The 19283-nt window shown below is 43.5% G+C and overlaps 1 protein-coding gene across 1 annotated transcript in view; it reads right to left on the bottom strand.

The window, feature by feature from the left end:
• Positions 1–373: 373 nt before the first annotated feature.
• Positions 374–19283, bottom strand: part of slc24a3 (solute carrier family 24 member 3) — a 37392-nt gene continuing 18482 nt past the window's right edge. The window contains exons 3-18 of the mRNA XM_062463492.1: positions 10096–10172; positions 9578–9652; positions 9301–9385; positions 8969–9072; positions 8298–8372; positions 8008–8033; positions 7791–7844; positions 7533–7660; positions 7015–7175; positions 6639–6900; positions 6109–6275; positions 5810–5924; positions 4827–4939; positions 4085–4150; positions 2937–3950; positions 374–2888 (exon numbers count right to left, since the gene is read on the bottom strand). Coding sequence (XP_062319476.1) covers positions 3801–3950; positions 4085–4150; positions 4827–4939; positions 5810–5924; positions 6109–6275; positions 6639–6900; positions 7015–7175; positions 7533–7660; positions 7791–7844; positions 8008–8033; positions 8298–8372; positions 8969–9072; positions 9301–9385; positions 9578–9652; positions 10096–10172 — 1658 coding nt within the window. The 3' untranslated portion in view covers positions 374–2888; positions 2937–3800. The remainder of the gene's footprint in view (positions 2889–2936; positions 3951–4084; positions 4151–4826; positions 4940–5809; positions 5925–6108; positions 6276–6638; positions 6901–7014; positions 7176–7532; positions 7661–7790; positions 7845–8007; positions 8034–8297; positions 8373–8968; positions 9073–9300; positions 9386–9577; positions 9653–10095; positions 10173–19283) is intronic.

Here is a 19283-nt window from a genome sequence, read left to right as displayed (position 1 = left end):
TAATCCAAGAGCCTTCAGACAGGGCATGATATCACGTTGCAGCAACGTCACGGTAATGTTGCGAGAACATTCAGAATCACACAGAAACTACATTTCCCAGAAGCTAGTCAGACAAGTTTATCCTGTTTTTCTTTCTTTTGATATGAATCTACATTATCATATCACTATTAATACAATTAATAAGAACAGTAGGCTTTTTATGTTGATTCATTAAGTAAACTGGATATTCAGATTTCCTTAAGCAAGCACATACTTAGGCTACTTATAGTTACTTATTAGAATGAAATGTTCTAGCTTTTCGATCCAAATTTGGTTCGAGTGTTTCCTGCCTGTTTGTAACTGTTAACAATCAAAACAACAACACGAGTTACCTTAAGCAAAGATCATTTTATTTATGCTCAAGTAGCAAAATTATTTCTAAATCACATCTGGAACACAAATATATAATTGAGTCTAATGCTCCTTTTTAGGAGGTCAGCCTACACCTCAGCTTTGTTGTCTTACGTACCTCAACAAAATCGTACATCCTATCAGTAACAACATGCAGTGATCTAGGAGGTTATCCAGTTTTGCAACGTCCAGTGCCATCTTTATACTTCATTATTCAATGACGATAGAACTACCATAAATAATTTCTTATATTAAAATATCTCCATGCAAGTATAATAGGGACAAGGTAATATCTAAAACACAACAAAAAAAGGGGCGTACTGGGGAGTGGCTAGGATCCTATCTATGAAAATATTTTCAACAGATATACAGATTAAGACAAAAATATATAAATACATTTACACCTATGTATATATGTACACATAAGCAATATATCACCGTGTGAATATCACAAATTATTCAGATATGCCTTTTTCAGCTCCCCTGCTGATGCTAAATGGCAATAATTTGGTACATTTTACATTTACATTTAGTCATTTAGCCTACTATTTTAAGCAGGTAGCTGTAATCTAGTGAGTCATTGTGGGACTTCTCCCTAACTAGGAAGCTGTACAATGCAAACAATAAACAACAGCAAAAATAAATATTCAACCATGTTAACAATTGTATGGCTATTGACATTTTAGATATGGAATTAACATTAGGAATTGTCATAGTATATTAAATATTATAGTATTAGACTTGAGCACATCAATATATGTCCACAAACTTTCCAATGTTTACCATACTAAATCTAACCCAGTATGACACATCATAAGTGCTTCAAGTAAAGGGTAATTTAACTATGTGTCTTTTTTTTCAAACAAAGCTTTTAAAATTATATTGTTGTATAGGTAGGTAACAGTCTTGTTTAAACTATTCATTTTAGAGCTTTTGAAAAACAATGGGAAAGTTGTTACTTACTAGTTGGTACTTGACCAAGGTGTTGGTACATCATCCCTTAACAACAGAGGCAGCTACAATTTACAACCAGCACCACATATAATCCTGCTATATGTGCCTTCAATCATATGAAACAAAATAAAAACCATATTTACATTGTAAAGTTTGTAATTATTGCATCATAAATAATTGGACAACAATAAACCCTGTTTTCCTGGTGCTGTGCTCCATCTCTTCTCAACTCAACAAATAAATAACGTAAAAAATTCAACATCCTTGGAAAAGTAAATAGCAACAATAATACTTACATTCTACAATAATTATTTTCAACAGAGCAACTGGTGTTGTGCTTCTGGGCCCCAAAAATTACTTTGAGTCAAAACAATTATGTTAAAGTAGAATTCCGAAAAAAACAAAACAGACAGAAGTTTTGTAGGCAGAGACAGAAACCTACTACACAAATAAGTAGTCATTGGTTCATTTCCCAAAACGTTTTTGCAAATAATGTGATAAATCGTCTTGAGATTCAATCACGTAGGGACCATTTAATGTTGAGGTGCTTCACTGGCTGGCTAGGTTTGTCTCACATCAGATAGCGTGAGTCAGATAGCGTGTGGTCTACAATGACGGCTGTTATGTAGGAATGATGCCACCTGATGGAAGACAATGGGCAGGCTTGCCCTCAAATAAATATAGCCTGCAAGTTGCAAGTTGACAAACAACATGAGATCTACTCTCTAAAAAGGACATAAGTGGAACAGTTCATATGTAATACATCCTACTGTACAGTCTGGACAGGTTTAAACATTATGTGCATTACAAAATACAAATAACCGCTTATTATAACAATAGGTTGGCAGCCAACCTAGAACTATGAGGTTAAGAAAAAAGATACTTTACTAGATACTTTTTTAGCATCTCTACTAAATATGAACATCAACACTTAGTACTTGTCAGTACTGTACACAAAACCCCTTAATTTCCTTTTTGTGCATCTCAAGAAAAGGAAGTCCATTCTACACATACTGCTGCCCATCATCCAAAAATGGCAGTGTACATTTGGAAACAGGATACTTGAAATGGGACTAAAACAGCATTTTAATATTGTGCTATAGTTCTTTGCCATTTATAGGTGGTAGCAGTAGAGTACTGTAGAGTACGTGAATTTCACCCCGCATGTAATAAAACCACTCTAAGATCTTAAAAGTGAATAACCTTCACTAGATATTGGATTTAAACAAATGTTGTAGCCTACAGCGACCAACACATTGATGATAAAAGAGAGTTCAAAAGTCAGTTCCACACTGTGTAGGAAATCTGGCAAATAACCGTGATTGATTTCACAAAAACCACAAGGTCTGACTTCATTAAGTGCTTGTACTTTACAAATGTTCTCTAAAAACTTTAACTCCAAGCTACTGTTAACAAATATAGTCATACACCTTTAGAATAATGGAAACTGAAAAGAAACAAGAATTAGGAGTGTGTGAGGAGATGGAATTTGCTGTATATAATTCCTCTCACCCCCCAGATAAACACACTGCCAAAGAAAGTCGCTCTGGATAAGAGCGTCTGCTAAAAAAAAATGACTAAATGTAAAACACTAAAACGCTTACTGTGTCATTATTTTGACCATTCAGGGTTTTTTGAAATGTAAATTAGGAAGCAAATAAATGCGTAAATAACATTCAATAAATAATAAATAGGATAAATGGCAATATTTACAAAAGGACTAAATACAAAAATATTTCTTCACTTTCCATAATGAAACGTACCTGGATCACCCTGGAATGTGAGAACCCTTTATACTTCTGTGTGTATGACAGGAATAATGCCCTTGCTATGAAGACAAAACTAGTAGGAAATGCCAGAGCCAGAGTTTGTCTTTACCACACAACCTGTCAGAAAAAATCTGGCCCTCATTTTGACAAATGTAATAAGTTTAAAATGTTAACAAGTTTTTAAAATTTTCCCCATAACTTATTAAGTCCCAGAAATTATTAAGTCATGACCAAAACTATTAATCAAACAGTACTCCAGTCTATTATCTATTCTCAAAAGCCTTATAGTCTCAGACAGTTAGCAGCTAATGAAAATACATCTTGTAGAAGAATATGATCACTTATACAGTATAATGCAGTTTCTACTACAATTCCAAAACCATAGACAATCTTCACATTACAGACAGGCTGTAGCCTCCAAAAATATCTTTTTTTACAACAGTCCGATCCATGGTGAGGTCTTTTCAAGATCATACACACACACACAGACACACACACACAAATATATGCTGTATATATATATGTGTGTATACATATACCAAATATACACTCCAGGCCTGCTCCATATTGCACTAACCATAAAAGAAAGATGGATTTTTTTAAAGAGCAGATAGAATACCAGAGCCAGGTGTTCTAGACTGAGATAGAAAGCAGGATGAGGAAGAGCAAGTGTTTGAATTTGGGGTCTCAGCGGTCTCGGCAGGTAGGCAGGTTGACGAAGATGAAGATGTTGTACTCGATGAGGATGGAGAAGCAGAGGAAGACAGAGTACAGGAGGAGGCAGGCAAGTCCCAGACGTCGGTTCAGGACCCACTTGTTCAGATGGACCCCCAGAACCTGGAAAATTGTGGAGAGGCAAAGAAAGATAGAGAGAGGAAGAGCGAACAAGTTCATTTCGTGCAGTCGTTTTTTCTTGGTCAGCTCAAAACTAAAAATCCTGCTCAGAATCTCTCATATCTTCTTCCACTCACCGTGAGAAACACAGACGCCAAGAGGAGACCAACTGAGAAGATGAGGCCTTTGCTGTTCAGTTTAATCTGAGAAGAAACAATATAAATGAAGTTTGCACAGGTCTTTTGACAGGACAACTGTTCTTGCAAATATTGTAGAAGCTTTGGGAGAACATGTTAAATAGAACAAGAGATTGTGTTTTCAACTTCAACTTTTCACTCCCCAAAATAACCACGGTAGACTTGTTTACCACAATAGTTTTTTTTGCTCTTTCCTTTAACTTTCCACTTTTTCTAGGTCATTTCCATCTCCACAACCTTTTTTAATACGCTGTAGCTCTCGCAAACTGTCAAAACAGGCACTGATCCACAACAAAAAGCCCTTAGTCAGCCAAGGATGCCCCACTGAAGGTATCAGATTACTGGAGACATTCCTTCACGTTGCCTACACCTCCACACGTGTGTTTGATCAGGTGACGTTGTGCCACAGGTACCTTCCTGGTTGTTCTTCTCATGGACAGCTGATAGTCAGTCACTCAACTTCTCTTTCTTTCAAACATTTTAATACTGTCATGTCAGACTTGAAGAAATACAGGGTGTTGATTGACAGGTTGCAGAACAAGCTGAACAACAGCATGCCACCCTGCGATAAGGTGTGGGCGATACGGTGTATGTGCAATTGGAATTGGTGACGGCAGTAGGACTTGCAGTTATTATCAATAGGCTTGTTTTAAAACGCACGCACATGTACACACACACTTACGTATGACCCATAGTTGACCGCCAGAGTCTGCAGGGCCCAAGGTAGGCCCAGTCCAATCAGGATGTCAAACACATTACTGCCTATGGAGTTAGACACAGCCATGTCGCCAAGACCTGAGGTACAGAGAAAGGAGTGAAAGGTATTAGGGGAGACAAACGGAAAAGAGTGGAAGAGTGGAAGAGAGAGTTGTGGGAGTGGGTGAGGGGGATGGATATGAACAGGGGAAGGAGAAAAAACAGAAAGGGCAGCACACAGAAAAACAATTTTGATCAGATGAGAGTGAGAGAGAGGGAGAAAGGGACAGAGATTGAGTCAGGTCAACACCGACAAACATCAATGGGGACGACCGTGTGTCTGAGGCCTCCAGGTCACAAACAACAAACGAGAACACGAACAAACAAACTGAGTTTCCCCATTTAGGCCCCTCAGATGGAGAGGGATGAATATTTGATGGGGGGAACGAGAATAAACACAGATAAAAGGCAGGAGGAAGGGATCATGCTGTTCTGTCTTCCGTTGGCCCCCTCTTTCCCACTCTCTCTTTCCCACTCTCTCTCTCTCTCCCACTCTCTCTCTCTCTCTCTCTCTCTCTCTCTCTCTCTCTCTCTCTCTCTCTCTCTCTCTCTCTCTCTCTCTCTCCCTTAGGACAGAGACACAGGAGACAAAAAGAATGATGACAGCCCCCTCTTCCCCCTCTCCTCCTCCCTCTGTCCCCTCTCTCTGAGTGTTGACCATCCCACAGAGGCTTGGGAGCTCTTTGATTTTGATTCCTATGTTTGATGCTGAATGAAGAGAACACTTGTGTGTGTGTGTGTGTGTGTGTACTGTCTGCGTGAGAGCGAGGTATGTCTGGTATGAGAGACGTGACCAAAAATGAATCTTTGATTCTTCTAAATGTGTGCACTGTGCACACCCTCTCCATCGCTGTGCCCCCATGGTGTGTGTACTTGTGTGAGAAGAAGAAGAGAGGAAGGCATTCTCACCTTGCCGTGCCACTATGAGGCTGGCCATGCAGTCAGGGACGCTGGTGCCCGCTGCCAGGAAGGTGATGCCCATGATGACGTCAGGGATGCCCAGGGTGAACCCAATCACGGTCACCTGTCAGAGAGAGATGGTGCATTTGTGTGTACCTTGTTTAAGAGCACGCGTGTGGGAGCACACTAGACTTTGACTTTTGCATGCTTACAGTATGTGCTTCTTGCCTGATGTGTGTCCGTGCGTGTCTATGTGCGTGCGTGTGTGTGTGTGTGTGTGTGTGTGAGAGGGTGTGTTCCGTCCTCACCATCCAGACCATGATGTAGGAGAAGCCGGCGATCCAGAGGGTGGAGGCGATGAAGGAGACCATGAACCACCTCTCCCAGCGCGGTGAGGCACAGTTGGGCACGGTGAAGTAGAGGAGCAGGCACAGAGGCCAGGCCAGAAGCCACTTGAACTTGTTACACACACCCGCTAGGGGGGAGGGGGGGGGGGGGGAAGAAGACGAAGCAACGCCGTAGTGAGTAACAAGTTGATTTTGCTTCATGATGTACTAGTATGATGGACCTGCAGTACAGTACAGCAGCCTTTCTCAATCCTGCCTTCCTGATGTCAAATGAAGGGGTCGTTATCAGGCTTCTGCTGAGCTTGATAACGATTGAGTTAAAAATTCATTTGAATCAGGTGAGTTGAAGAGGGAAACATCTAAACCATGCAGGGCAGGGGCTCCTGGATTGAGATAAGCAGCAGTCCAGAAAGAAAAACCTCCCTCCACCAACCAGCTGCAGCAGAGCTGCCTTTGGGTGCCATGGTAACGCTGCCGGAACGAAAGAGTACCTGGGGTGGAGAAGGGGACAAAGGGGCCCTCCCCTTCCTCCTCCTCCTCTTCTTCGTCATTCTCGTTGTTCTCATTGTCCTCGTTCTCGTTCTCCGTCTCGTTGCCAGGCTCCACCCCTTCGTCTCCGCGGCAACCCCGCCTCCCGTTGACCCCCCGCTCGGCTCCGCCCAGGCCGTTCTCCACACCCCGCTTCGCGCCCGCTTTCACCGTGGCCTCAGAGTCTCCGTTGGTGAAGGGTCGGGTGTTGATCAGACGCTGCCTCTGCAGGTCACACACGCCCACACACACACAAAAGGGTTGCGTACAAAACAGATACCTGGGTACAGTAGGTTGAGCATGTGATGCGTGTGTTGTGTGTGTGTGTGTGTGTGTTACCTCGGTGATGAGCATGCGTGAGGCCATGGAGAGGCGTGTCCGTGGTGAGAAGTGGCTGGTGATCATGATCCTCATGCCGGCCTCAGAGAAGGACAGCTGGTGAGGGAAGGCTGAAAGCAACTCGTCCACCATCAGCACTGAGGGCTTTCTGTGGAAGTTACCTAACAGCAGGAGACGATATGAGAGACCCACATGGGCATGCAGGTCCATATGCATGCCCACATGCCCACACACACTCAAACATGAATGCACACCCACATGTATGCAGAAATGGACAAACACACACACACAGTAATTCCGACACACATTCATACACACCCAGACAAACACTCTCACGTAAATGCACACAAACACAGGCACAAAACGGACATACACAAACACCCACATTTCTTTTTCTAAACAAATAAGCTGTTGTTGTCGTCATTTTACTGGCATTCAGATTGTTTTGACTTTGGTTTGACTGCTGGTAAGTAAATGAAAAACAGGTTTAGTGCATCTCAAGCAGGATCGGAAAGTACCTTTCTTCAGCAGGACTGACGTGGCGTCACAGTTGTCATCCAGGTCGGCGTTGCTCGCCGTTCCATTGCCTAAGCTGGACGAGTTCTTCTTGTGCCTCTCCAAATAGCGTACAATGTGCGAGTTCAGTCTAGAACAAGAAGTCGAATGGTTATTAAGTGCACATACTTACATTCTGACTCGGTACTGTTGGGAAACACACCTGTGTCATCGAATACATATTTTACTGTACAAAACGTTTTATTAAGAGGCAGACTTACTTCATTATCAGAATGTACACAAAGTACATCAGGACCAATATCAGAGCTTCCCACCTAGAACAGGCACGCACATGTACACACACCACGTACAAACAGAGGATCTGATTAATCTCATATGAAGAAAAGGTTACAATGGGAATGACATTTTAGGGTTACTCAAGGGTAGTAAACCTTGCACTCCGACAATGCAACGTAGATGACTGTAACTGACACCTACCACACAATCTTCTCATCGTATATGAACTGCGAGAGAGAGAGAGAGAGAGAGAGGGGGTACACTGCTCAGAACTTTGGAACTTTCACAGAGAATCGTTCAAGAGACAATCATTTTGTAGTTTCATAAACTCATCAGCAGGGGGCAACACAGTTTTAAAAGGCACACCATATCACCTTTAATTGCTTTGGGAAAACATCAGATCACCTGGCACGCACTCACACACGCAGGCAATTATGTTTGCACGCACTTCTACTGCACGCACACACGTACACACGCTCCAATCCACTCACCACAATAAGAGCGGCAATAGACAGCGTGTAGTACACAGAGTCTCTGAGAAGAGGCCAATGGGAAAGACGAACCGCCTGTTACAGAGAGACAGAGAGACCGAGAAGGGGAGGAAGAGGGAGGTAGGAGGGAGGGAAAGAGGAAAAAAGGACGAGAGAGAAAGAGTGGGGGAAGAGGGGAAGAGAGAGGTAGAAAGACAAACCCCCTTATTCCTTTATTCCTCACACTTTGAGTACATCCATCCTCCAGTACCAGAAAAATTACAGACAATAAATAAAATACAGTTCCACACAAAGCTCTGCAAATATTGGTGAACAGCATGAGGAACACACCCTCTGATCTTTAGCACCAGAAAAACGAATCAAATATGGTCCCAATGGCTCCATGATGGTATTTTCAGTAGCTGTGTGTGTGTTGGTTTGTGTTATGTAATCTCAACTTGTAGGGTGTGTTTTCTACTAGGCTTAAATCAGACCCTTGGCATGTACACTGACAAGACAGGTTCGATTGTGTTGCCAAACTGTGTGGACGTGCTCGCCATGTTATGCCAGGAAAGTGTCAGGAATGGGTTCAACCTAATAGAAGCAAAGAGCACGTGTGCAGAGTGTAGTCATGCCTGAAAAGGTATATGTGAGTGTGGGCGTGCGGGCAAATAAAACAACATCAATCCCACCTGACCGGCAAAGATCCCACACACTCCGATGATGCAGAGGATGTTGAAGACGGCAGAGCCTACGATGGTTCCCACCCCCACATCACCTTTAGTTATGAACACTCCTGAACAAGAGGCAAAAGCACACACAACACCGCTGGGTTACAGGCAGCATGGCTCACGAAACTGAAACCATGTGGGTCGGGGACCATATAGGGTAAAGTCACAAGGATTTTTGAAGACGAGCTAAAGGGAGTGGATCTTTTTTTATTTTTTATGATTGTCTGCGGGGCAGGATGAAAGAGAGAGAAACTGAGATAAAGTGTGTGTGTGTGTGTGTGTGAGTGACTGACCTATGACAGAGGTGAAGAGTTCTGGAGCTGAGCTGCCAGCTGCCATGAAGGTCGCACCCGCTACATCCTCACTGAGCTGGAGACGCTGAGAAGAGGCCGGGCGGAAGGGGGGAGAGGGAGGGGAGAGAGAGAGAGAGGTGATAGGAGGGAAAGTGATAAGAGAAGTACGGAAGAACGAGAGAGAAAATGTAATTAAGGATTTCGAGAGGATAAATTGGGCTTTTTTGCACTGCTGATTATGTTGACACATGAAACACGGAGCATTTTCCAGTCCTACCTCACAGATCTTCTCCAGTGAGGGAACAAAGTAGTCATCACAAACCAGCGCCAGGGCATAGAACATGTACACAGCCTGCAGAAACAGACCCATGGTCAGGGCAGCGATGGCACACAAACATGCACACGTCATCACACACACACACACATACTGTATACTCACGGACACACACTCATACACCAACACATTCTGTATACACACACACACTAGTCAAACACATATACAAACAGAGCTTGTCTTGGTCATTTGAGGGTCTCAGAAAGTGATATAATCATGGATCGCCTCCCTGTGGCCCTATGTTCTGGATAAGCCTCTTCAACATCTGGTAAAAAACACATACACACACGTGGCCCTCACACCAACACAGACAGGGTCTGTAGAGCAATATGCGTGTGTGTGTGTGTGTGTTGGGGTGTAGAGTGGTGGTGGAGGATTTTTATTTGAATGTAAGGATGTGTGGATACTTGTGCTGTAAATCATGCTGGCATGACCAAAGCACAGTAAAGTGTGTCACTTACAAACAGGACGTGAAAGCCCACCGCTCCCTCGGTGCGCTCCTGGTTGGTGAACAGATCGCTGGGGAATTCATGGAGTGCTGCAAAGAGAACACACGCATGCACAAATTAATTGAGTTAATTAGGCAACACTCTGACTGATAAGCACATGCTTGTTTGCACTCAAACACCCAATATGAACCTGTTGACTGTAGTCTGTTATTAAGCCCGTACACTGTAAGGAAGTCTGTGGTGGAACACAGTGAGTGACATGTTTGTTATGGTAACAGGAGAGTGAGATTGATTGACAATAACTCTGCCAACATACTCAGTCTCGAACTCAAACATGACACAGTTTGATTCAAACCCACGCACACCAGAACAGTCACATACATACCAGTCTACGGGAGTGACAAGACTAAACATAGCCTTTCGCTGTGTGTGTGTGCGTTTGTGTATGTACATACGCGAGAGCATGTGCATGTGTTAGTGTCTCTACTTGTGAGGGACAGTGTGGGTGCGTGCATGTCCGCGCGTGTGTGTGTCGTGTGCGATGGCTGCACAATGTGCGGTGACATTCTCTCCTCGAACACCCAAGAGGTTGTGTGAGTCAGCGAGCTTCAGCCTGCCCTCAAAGCCCCAAACACAACACAGCCATCTCTGCTCATAGGACCTGACAAGGCCCCAGAGAGAGAGAGAGGGAGAGGTGAAGAGGGGAGGGAGAGAGAGACAGAGAGGGCTGAGGGCGGGGCGGAGGCAGCGAACAAGTATGGGAGAGAGGATGAGAGGGTGAGAGCGAGGACAGAGAAAGGGGGATGAGGCCGTGGGAGGGCAGGAGAAAGAAAAAGGAGAATGGGGCGAGGAGGAAGTACGAGGAGAGAGGTGTTTTCAGAGACGGATCATTGAGCGAGTCGTGTATGGTCCTGAAATATGTTCTTTATACAAATCGTTCTCTTGGAAGTGTTCTCTCTCTCTTCCTCCTCCCCGTTTGGTTTTCCTCCATCTCCCGTCACCTTCCCTCTCCTTCCTCCAATACAGTACAGTCGAAATCTCACAGTGGGCCCTACAGTACAGCTGGCAGGGCAGAAGCACACTGGAATGGGTTTCACGCTGTGCCTGGCAGCCAAGGTAGTCTCGCCAACACCAGCGCCCAGCTCTCAATGCCCACGCTCGCACACAATGAGCCAAGGTGCCAGTCAATTACTCCAAGATGCAGCCAAATACTACTTACAACACTAATAAGAAGGGACTCGGATTTGTGTACAGTTCTACACCAACAACACTAATTTGCTCCCTCTCTCTCACACACACATACACGCACACATACACAAACACATGCCCCCCCCCCCCTACCTAGATACAGTACAATTGTACAGTATATAAGTATAGAAACCTTCACACACATCCCAAGTGTGATTTCACGCCCCACAGCCACAACCAATTAAGAGCCCTTCAAAATAAAAAACAACAACAAACATGCCCACCCAAACAAGTGAGCGGCTGGGGCGGACAAGAAAAAGAGCCTTCCCGCTCTCTGTGACAGAGGGGTCTTTTGTGTGTGTTCACCTCACAGTTCGGTTCAGTTCAGCCATACGAAGCTCCGTCCGGCACTGGATTCCACCTCATTACTTCAAGTGAATGAATTGCAGTCAAATGAAACACATCGAAACACACAAATGAGACCTTTTCAAGCTCAAGGAAACGCACACAAAAAAAAGAATGAAATGCATTTAAATATATTGAAAGGCCTCGCCTCCCAGACCCCCCCCCCCTTCATGATCTTTGCTCATTTTCATGTCAGTTGGATCCTTTCAGACCCGACTCGTACAGAACCTCCACACTGTCCCCTGCTCTAAATGGATCATCTACGCTTGAGTCCATACATACACAGGGTTAGGGTTAGGGTTAGGGTTAACCCTAACCCTGCACTAAGTGCAGTCTGCTCTGTAAGGAGATTTATCCCCCGGTTCATAGCGCTGAGGCTGGAGAGAGAATAACATGGGATTAAGAGGGAAAACAACAGGGCTACAAAGTGGTGGCCGTCACTCTGGCACTGGAGCCTCCATTCAAACGGTTATGAACGAGATGGATGGTGATGTCATTTGGCTTTTCTTCGACAGCATAAAAAAGTGGAGAAGATAATGGCTCAGAGGCCAGCTCTGTATTTATAGATGGACCGGCCTTTGTCTGATTCCCAACTGTGAGTAGGAAGGATATTAACATCAAATGGTTGAGCTTAAGCATCTGTTTGACGAGCAGGGTGTCCTGTATTACAATAACAATCCAAATCTTTGTTCTGTACCAGTCTGCTAGGGTCATTACATTTTGGGTACTGTAAATGAAATTGTGTAATACACTATACCTATATCTCGGTTTTGAAATAACTATATGTTTGTGACAACCTTTCCCTGAAAATCTATTAAATGTATTAATTAAAAAGACATGTCCTTACACTTGACATTGGAAGTCTTGAACTATTGATGTGAGCGAAGCCTAGTTCAGGGCGTGGCACTTGTGCAGCGTGTGTCGTTCTGCTCATCAACTACACCTAGCCCAGACAGACCCAACACACCGGCACGGAAACACACTAGATCTAGTGATAACAACTGGACTAAATATCAATAATATTTCAATAACTGATCTACCCCTCTCAGAACATCATTATATACTTTTTAATGTGGAAATTATCCTAACAAAAACCAAATTCTTAGTCCATAGAAGATATTTAGACGATACAGCTATGATGACATTTTCTGAACAATTTGCTCTATATGAGCCGACTAACCATGATTGCTCTCTGAATGAAATGGTAGAGAACCTCAATGATGCACTATTATCTGTGTTAGACTCTGTTGCACCACTGAAAACCAAAAAGAAGTGCACAAGCAGAACCTCCCCATGGCTGAGAAATAAAAATGTTAGTGAAACAAAAAGAAAATGCCGTGCAGCAGAGAGAAAATGGAGGAAAACAAAGATCACTATCCACTACAATATCTACAAAGATACACTAACCACCTATAACAAAACCATCCGTCTAGCAAGGAGAGAATATTTCTCCAACATTATTACAGAAAATGACAGAAATTCCAGAGTTCTTTTCTCCACCATTGACCAGCTGCTAAACACTGTCCCTGCCCCACCTCCATCCTCAGCAGTTAAATGTGAAGAGCTTGCTTTGTTCTTCAAGAACAAAATAACTTTGATCAGAGCGAGTATTATTAATAGTGGGGTCGAAACTGACATCAGTAGATTCTGCAACATAACCATGAGCACATTTACCTGTATCACACTTAGTGAACTTTCCAAAATTGTCAGCGAATCTAACTCCACAACCTCAGATATTGATCCTATACCCACAACATTCTTTAAGCGAGTGTTTGATAGTGTCTCAGGTCCGGTGCTAGAGATTATAAACACATTCCTTAGAACTGGCGTCTTCCCAGATGCCTTCAAAACAGCTGTTGTAAAGCCCCTATTAAAGAAACCCAAATTGGATAACAGTCTACTTGCAAATTACAGACCAATATCAAACCTTCCATTTATTAGTAAAGTACTGGAAAAGATAGTTTTAGTACAATTAAATTCTTTTCTTGAAGAAAATAACATCCTGGAAGTCTCGCAGTCAGGTTTCAGGAAATATCACAGTACTGAAATTGCTCTCACCAAAATAATTAGCGACCTCAGACTAAACTCTGATGCAAATAAAGTCTCTATCCTTATCCTGTTAGATCTCAGTGCAGCATTTGATACAATTGATCACGACATCCTAATCAATAGACTGGAAAAGCTTATTGGGTTCATGGATAGTGTATTGAACTGGCTGAAATCATATATCACAGGAAGGAAGTTTTATGTTAGTTTAGGTGACCATAGGTCCAAGAAACATGAGAACTGCTACGGGGTTGCTCAAGGAAGCTGCTTAGGTCCATTACTTTTTTCTCTTTATATGTTACCACTCGGCGACATAATCAGAGAACATAACATAGATTTCCATAGCTATGCGGATGACACACAACTATATATATCCACTGAACCCAACGATGCAACAGCCATCAATTCCATTACCAACTGCCTGTTGGCAATAAACAAATGGATGAATGATAACTTTCTTAAATTAAATGAAGACAAAACCGAAGTCCTACTATGTGGCCCCAAATCCAAAAGAGAGATGCTTATTAAGAATATTGGAGGCTTAACCCCCTGTCTTAAACCAGAGGTGACGAGTCTCGGTGTAATCCTGGACTCAGATTTGAATTTCAACTCTCACATTAATAAAGTGACCAAAACAGCTTTCTTTCACCTGAGGAATATAGCAAAGGTACGACCATTCATAAACCAAAATGATGCAGAGAAGTTAATTCATGCTTTTATATCCAGCCGGCTGGACTACTGTAACGCACTTTTCACTGGTCTTCCCAAGAAAACCACTGAAAGACTACAGCTCATTCAAAATTCTGCAGCTAGATTATTAACCAAAACTAAAAGGAGAGAACACATTAGTCCTGTCCTAGCTACTTTACACTGGCACATACAAAGCTCTACACGGACAAGGACCTAGCTACATTGCTAACTCCTTTATAAACTACACACCAGCTAGAACACTGCGATCATCAAATGCAGGCCTATTAGAGGTCACCAGAAGCAGTCATAAGAAGATTGATGATTCGGCCTTTGTCAATTACGCCCCAAAACTATGGAACAAATTACCCATAAATATTAGGGAAGCAAACACTCTAGACATTTTTAAAAGACAGCTTAAAACCTACCTTTTTACCGAAGCATTTAAGTAATTTTATCTCAAAAGGGTTTTCCTACTTTTTAAAGTTGTTTTCTCTCTTGAACAGAGATCTTATTGGGATTTTTATTTTTGTTTGAATTGTTTATCACTTGTATTATTGTTTGTATTGATTTTATGTAAAGCACCTTGAGCTACAATTCTTGTATGAAATGTGCTATATAAATAAAGTCTTACTTACTTACCTGTGTTAGGTGGCTTCAAGCCCATTGGGCCACGTCTGATAAGGCGGCATTATAATGCCGCACCGGGAAGGAGGTACTCCTACACTCATTCCCGGTTGTTGTATGATTGTGCTGCTGCCACCCTCCTCCATCCCATCTCCCCTGTGTTGTCTGTATGTTGTTATCCTTCAGGGGGGATTATTTCTCTATTTGCTCCCTGCCTCATAGTCTATGTATGTTGCTTGCTAATGCTACAAGCAGGGAGTGCTTCCCCTAGATACATCCACTCTGCCAAAGTCAAACCTATTTCTATGTCTATGGTTATCAATAAATGCTCGAATCAATACCTGAGTGTCTTGACTGAAGTTAATGCTAATGAAGTGAAATGTCAATGAACAGCTCTTTAATTTAGGTCAACTTAAAAGCCTTGAAATCAAGTATTTTATCCTCCCATAAATCAATGTCTTCACCAGTTCTTCAGAAAAGGTTAAACTAAATTGAAAGAGTGCATTTAAAGGATCATTCAACATCTAATTCATGTTTGTGTGTTCATGTGTTTGTGTGTGTGTGAAAAATAAAAGAGCTAGACAGAAGCATAGAGAGATAATGAAATGGAAAGAAAGAGAGAGCAGGAGAGATACTTGACTGTGTTCCTGTGTGTGTGTGTGCGTGTGTGTGTGTGTGTGTGTGTGTGTGTGTGGGTGTGTGTGTGTGTGTGTGTGTGTGTGTGTGTGTGTGTGTGTGGGTGTGTGTGTGTGTGATCTTCTTATATTCTCCATGTGACAGAATTTGACCTTTGGATGTCCTGCCACATTTGAGTGTGACATCAGAGGGTGCTGGAGATCCATAGTGTTAGCCATTACAGAATTGACAGGCTGGTTTCCGGTACATACGACCTTTAAAGGTAGCTGGTCATTTCTCACAAAACCGTATCCAATGCAACGGCACCGATAACCCTCAAGGAAGACAAAACTCAACATTTCAGTGAGGGATTCCCCCCTCCAGAGATGGTTCCTAATACAGAGAGGTGCAGACCATAGGCTGAATAGAAGTATGCAGTCAGAATAGAGATCAAAGTAAAAACTGGCAAAGGTTGTGAAAGGTTGGTGAAGACATTCAGTGTTGAATTAGTAAAGCGTTGGCAGTGTTCTCCATTAGTGTTTGTCAGTTTGGCCAGTGGTCAGCTACAAGGCTGGGGAGTACAGGATCATCATACAATCACAGTATAGGCTCAAAACTAACATGCACATATACACACCCAAACACACACACAGGCAAAATGCTTGCATTGATACCCATAGAGACATACATTGTACACATGTACAGTGATGATATATTGTGCATAGTACACACACCCATAACACAGGTGTATACACATGAATACAATAAAATCAGATCAGGAACACATAAGAGTACTTAAACAGACAAATTCCCTATCCCCATTATCACAGCCACACACAGACACACACACACGTACAACCACCCAAACACACGCACACTCACGCATACTCTCAAATCCCAGATTTTTAAATCTGTGCTGGATCAGGCTGGATTGACAGGATCCTGTCATAGATAACTAGGTTCGATGGGGGGGCAGAGGATCTACGACATAGCCTTCAGTGTGTGTGTGTGTGTGTGTGTGTGTGTGTGTGTCCACGAGCATGCACTTACGTAATCAAAAGTCATTACATAAGGCCACTGTGAGCAGAGGAGAGAGTGAGAGAGGGACAGAAGAGAAAGGGGAGAGGAAAGAGAGAGCGAGAACGATCCTAATCCTATGCTTCATTATAGAGATCTCTGGAGGGCCGGCCTTTTACGAGCAGTAGAAAAGATCACTCCTTGTGCAGACGACAGATGGCTTTTTGTTCATCAACGCAAAGAGCGTCCCTGTTCCAACATCCCACAGGTAGCAGGGAGAAACGCCGGTGAAACGCTGTCAACCTACATCCACTGTAGTTAATGGCGGCAAATATGCATCCACGCACATATGTGTACACATGCACAGTGAAACGCTCGCACACACACCGAGTCAAACACACACTCACACAAACACAAATGGAGATTGGCAGACGGGATGTGAAGTCTTGTACCGGTCACTCTAATCTTTCCAACCTGAATGTTTAATGTACTCTAAGTAGACATGTACTATTTATATGAGAGTAATGTTAATATGGTTGGAGTGCCACAGTTACTGTATGTTGGCCCTTATGAGTACATCTTCACAATGAATTAAAAACCTCTGTGTTCCACGGCTTAAAAAGCACACAAATCCAGCACTCATCCTCCAACACGCTACTTACAGAACAAAAATGAAATGAATATGATCTAATCTTCAGGAGAGAGCTAACCTCTTCTTGTCCGTCCAGTGTTTGCACAACAGAAGGCTTATCGTTTGTGAGTGGGGAGCGATAGACCATATTACGGGCTCCCTTCATTTCTGGGTGGACGTTGTTATGTCGGCTAATACAGGAGTGAAGCGTGGACAGCCTCAATATCGTTTTTGAATGTACAGTGTCTATCTATCCATTGCTATTCTGGCACGGGTGCCGCACAGACAGTGGGAGGTATGACCCAGGACATTTGTGCAATCGTGTTGCAAAAGAGGAAGGATTTAGAGGGATTTAAGAAGGGGGTAGATACAGTATTGAAAAACAATCTGGTCCAAAAATGTGAGGAGAGGATGAAAGGAGAGGAGAGGAAAGGAAAAAAGGAGAAAGGAAATGATAGGAAAGGAAAGGATGGGGGCAAGAAGAAAAGGAAACAAGAGGATCGCACAGGTTGAGCTGCTTCAAGCTCCCCCACTCTGTAAATTGCTTGTCTGAACACTTCCAGCCATGAGCAACAATTATCACCAGGGGAGGCTTGGGGAAGGCTGGGTTACTGACCCCACACATCTCCCTACACACTGACTCAGACCTCCAGACGACGCTGAGACTCTCTCTACTCAATTACCAACTGCCAATAGACTGCCAACGCCATCTTCTGTCTGCACACTCATCCTGAAGTTTCCCCAGAGATCCCACAGAGGCATCCAAAGTACTTTGTGGGTTCGATTTTAAGAATGCCCACAAGCCTGGTTCAACATCTACGGCATTCCCATCAATACAAAATCAAACACATCCGATCAAAGTCGATTGTTATTCTATTTGATGAAAACAAATAGAGATAAATCAACAGCATCGCTACCGCCACCAGCCTCTCGCTCCCACCCGATACATCCCCAGCCTGGAATGGGCTCAGAGCCAAGTCGACACGCTTCAGTGTCACAGTCTTCAAGGAGGTTTGTACCGCCGACACGTCATATTCATAAGAACGTGGCTATTTTCTGACAAAGGTGTGTGAGGCCTTGATAGCTGGTATAATAGTCACAAGTCAGTCTGTGCAAGAGGCACGCGTGTGTGCATGCACGTCTGGAAGCCGGTTGCCCGTTTGAAAATACCTCCTCTGGTGGGGAGTGGGGTTGGGGGGCAGGGGGGAGGGGGGGGGGGTTGTCATTAGAGTGTGTCTGTGTGTGTGGAGGTTTCAGCGTGGCGGGACGGAGTGTGTGTGTGTGAGGGGGGGGGCGCAGTACCCTGTGAAAGGTTACATGCTAATACTGGCATTTAATCAGAGCGCCAACAAACGTGGGCCGCAAGAAATCAGGACACGCCGGTCGCGCTGCTGACCTGGGACATGAGAGAGGAGTTGGGGGGGGGGGGGGGGGGGTCGGGGGGGGCTCCTTCCTGGATGGAAACAACAGAACATGACAGCTTCTTGTTCTGTCTAATGAACACTACGCTCTGTATACTGCATGAGCCCCTAATACATGCAGAATTAGGTGCTATGGAGGACTATGGAGGCTCCTAACTTAAACCTTGGCCATCACAAGGGTCCAACTATGACTGCTTTCCAAAACTTAAAAGGGTTTGTACTACGCCTCAATGTGTGTGTGACGGTAAGCCTGCTGCTTAATTACAAACACATTTACGGAGGTGGAATGCTCGTAAAGGAAAGGTTGTGTGCTAGTCAGAGGGAAAAGAGGAACGCAGAAAGAGAAAAACGGAGGAAGAGAAGGAAAGAAAACAACGTTATATGGCTGTGTTGTTTTGGGATGAAACTGGGCAAGTCTGAACGTATCTGGCCAAGACCTCAGTCAGTCTGTTACATTTGGAACCTTGTCTGCCAATGTTCAGTCAATCAGGCAACTATGGTACAGTATGGGTGATGGTCAAATTCAAATCACGTTCAACTGATTGACTAGTTGGAGGATGGCT

This window comes from Osmerus eperlanus, chromosome 6 (assembly GCF_963692335.1).
Source record: "Osmerus eperlanus chromosome 6, fOsmEpe2.1, whole genome shotgun sequence".
Taxonomy (NCBI): Eukaryota; Metazoa; Chordata; class Actinopteri; order Osmeriformes; family Osmeridae; genus Osmerus; species Osmerus eperlanus.
Note: the sequence above shows the minus strand (reverse complement) of the source record. Positions and strands in the feature narration are given on the sequence as shown.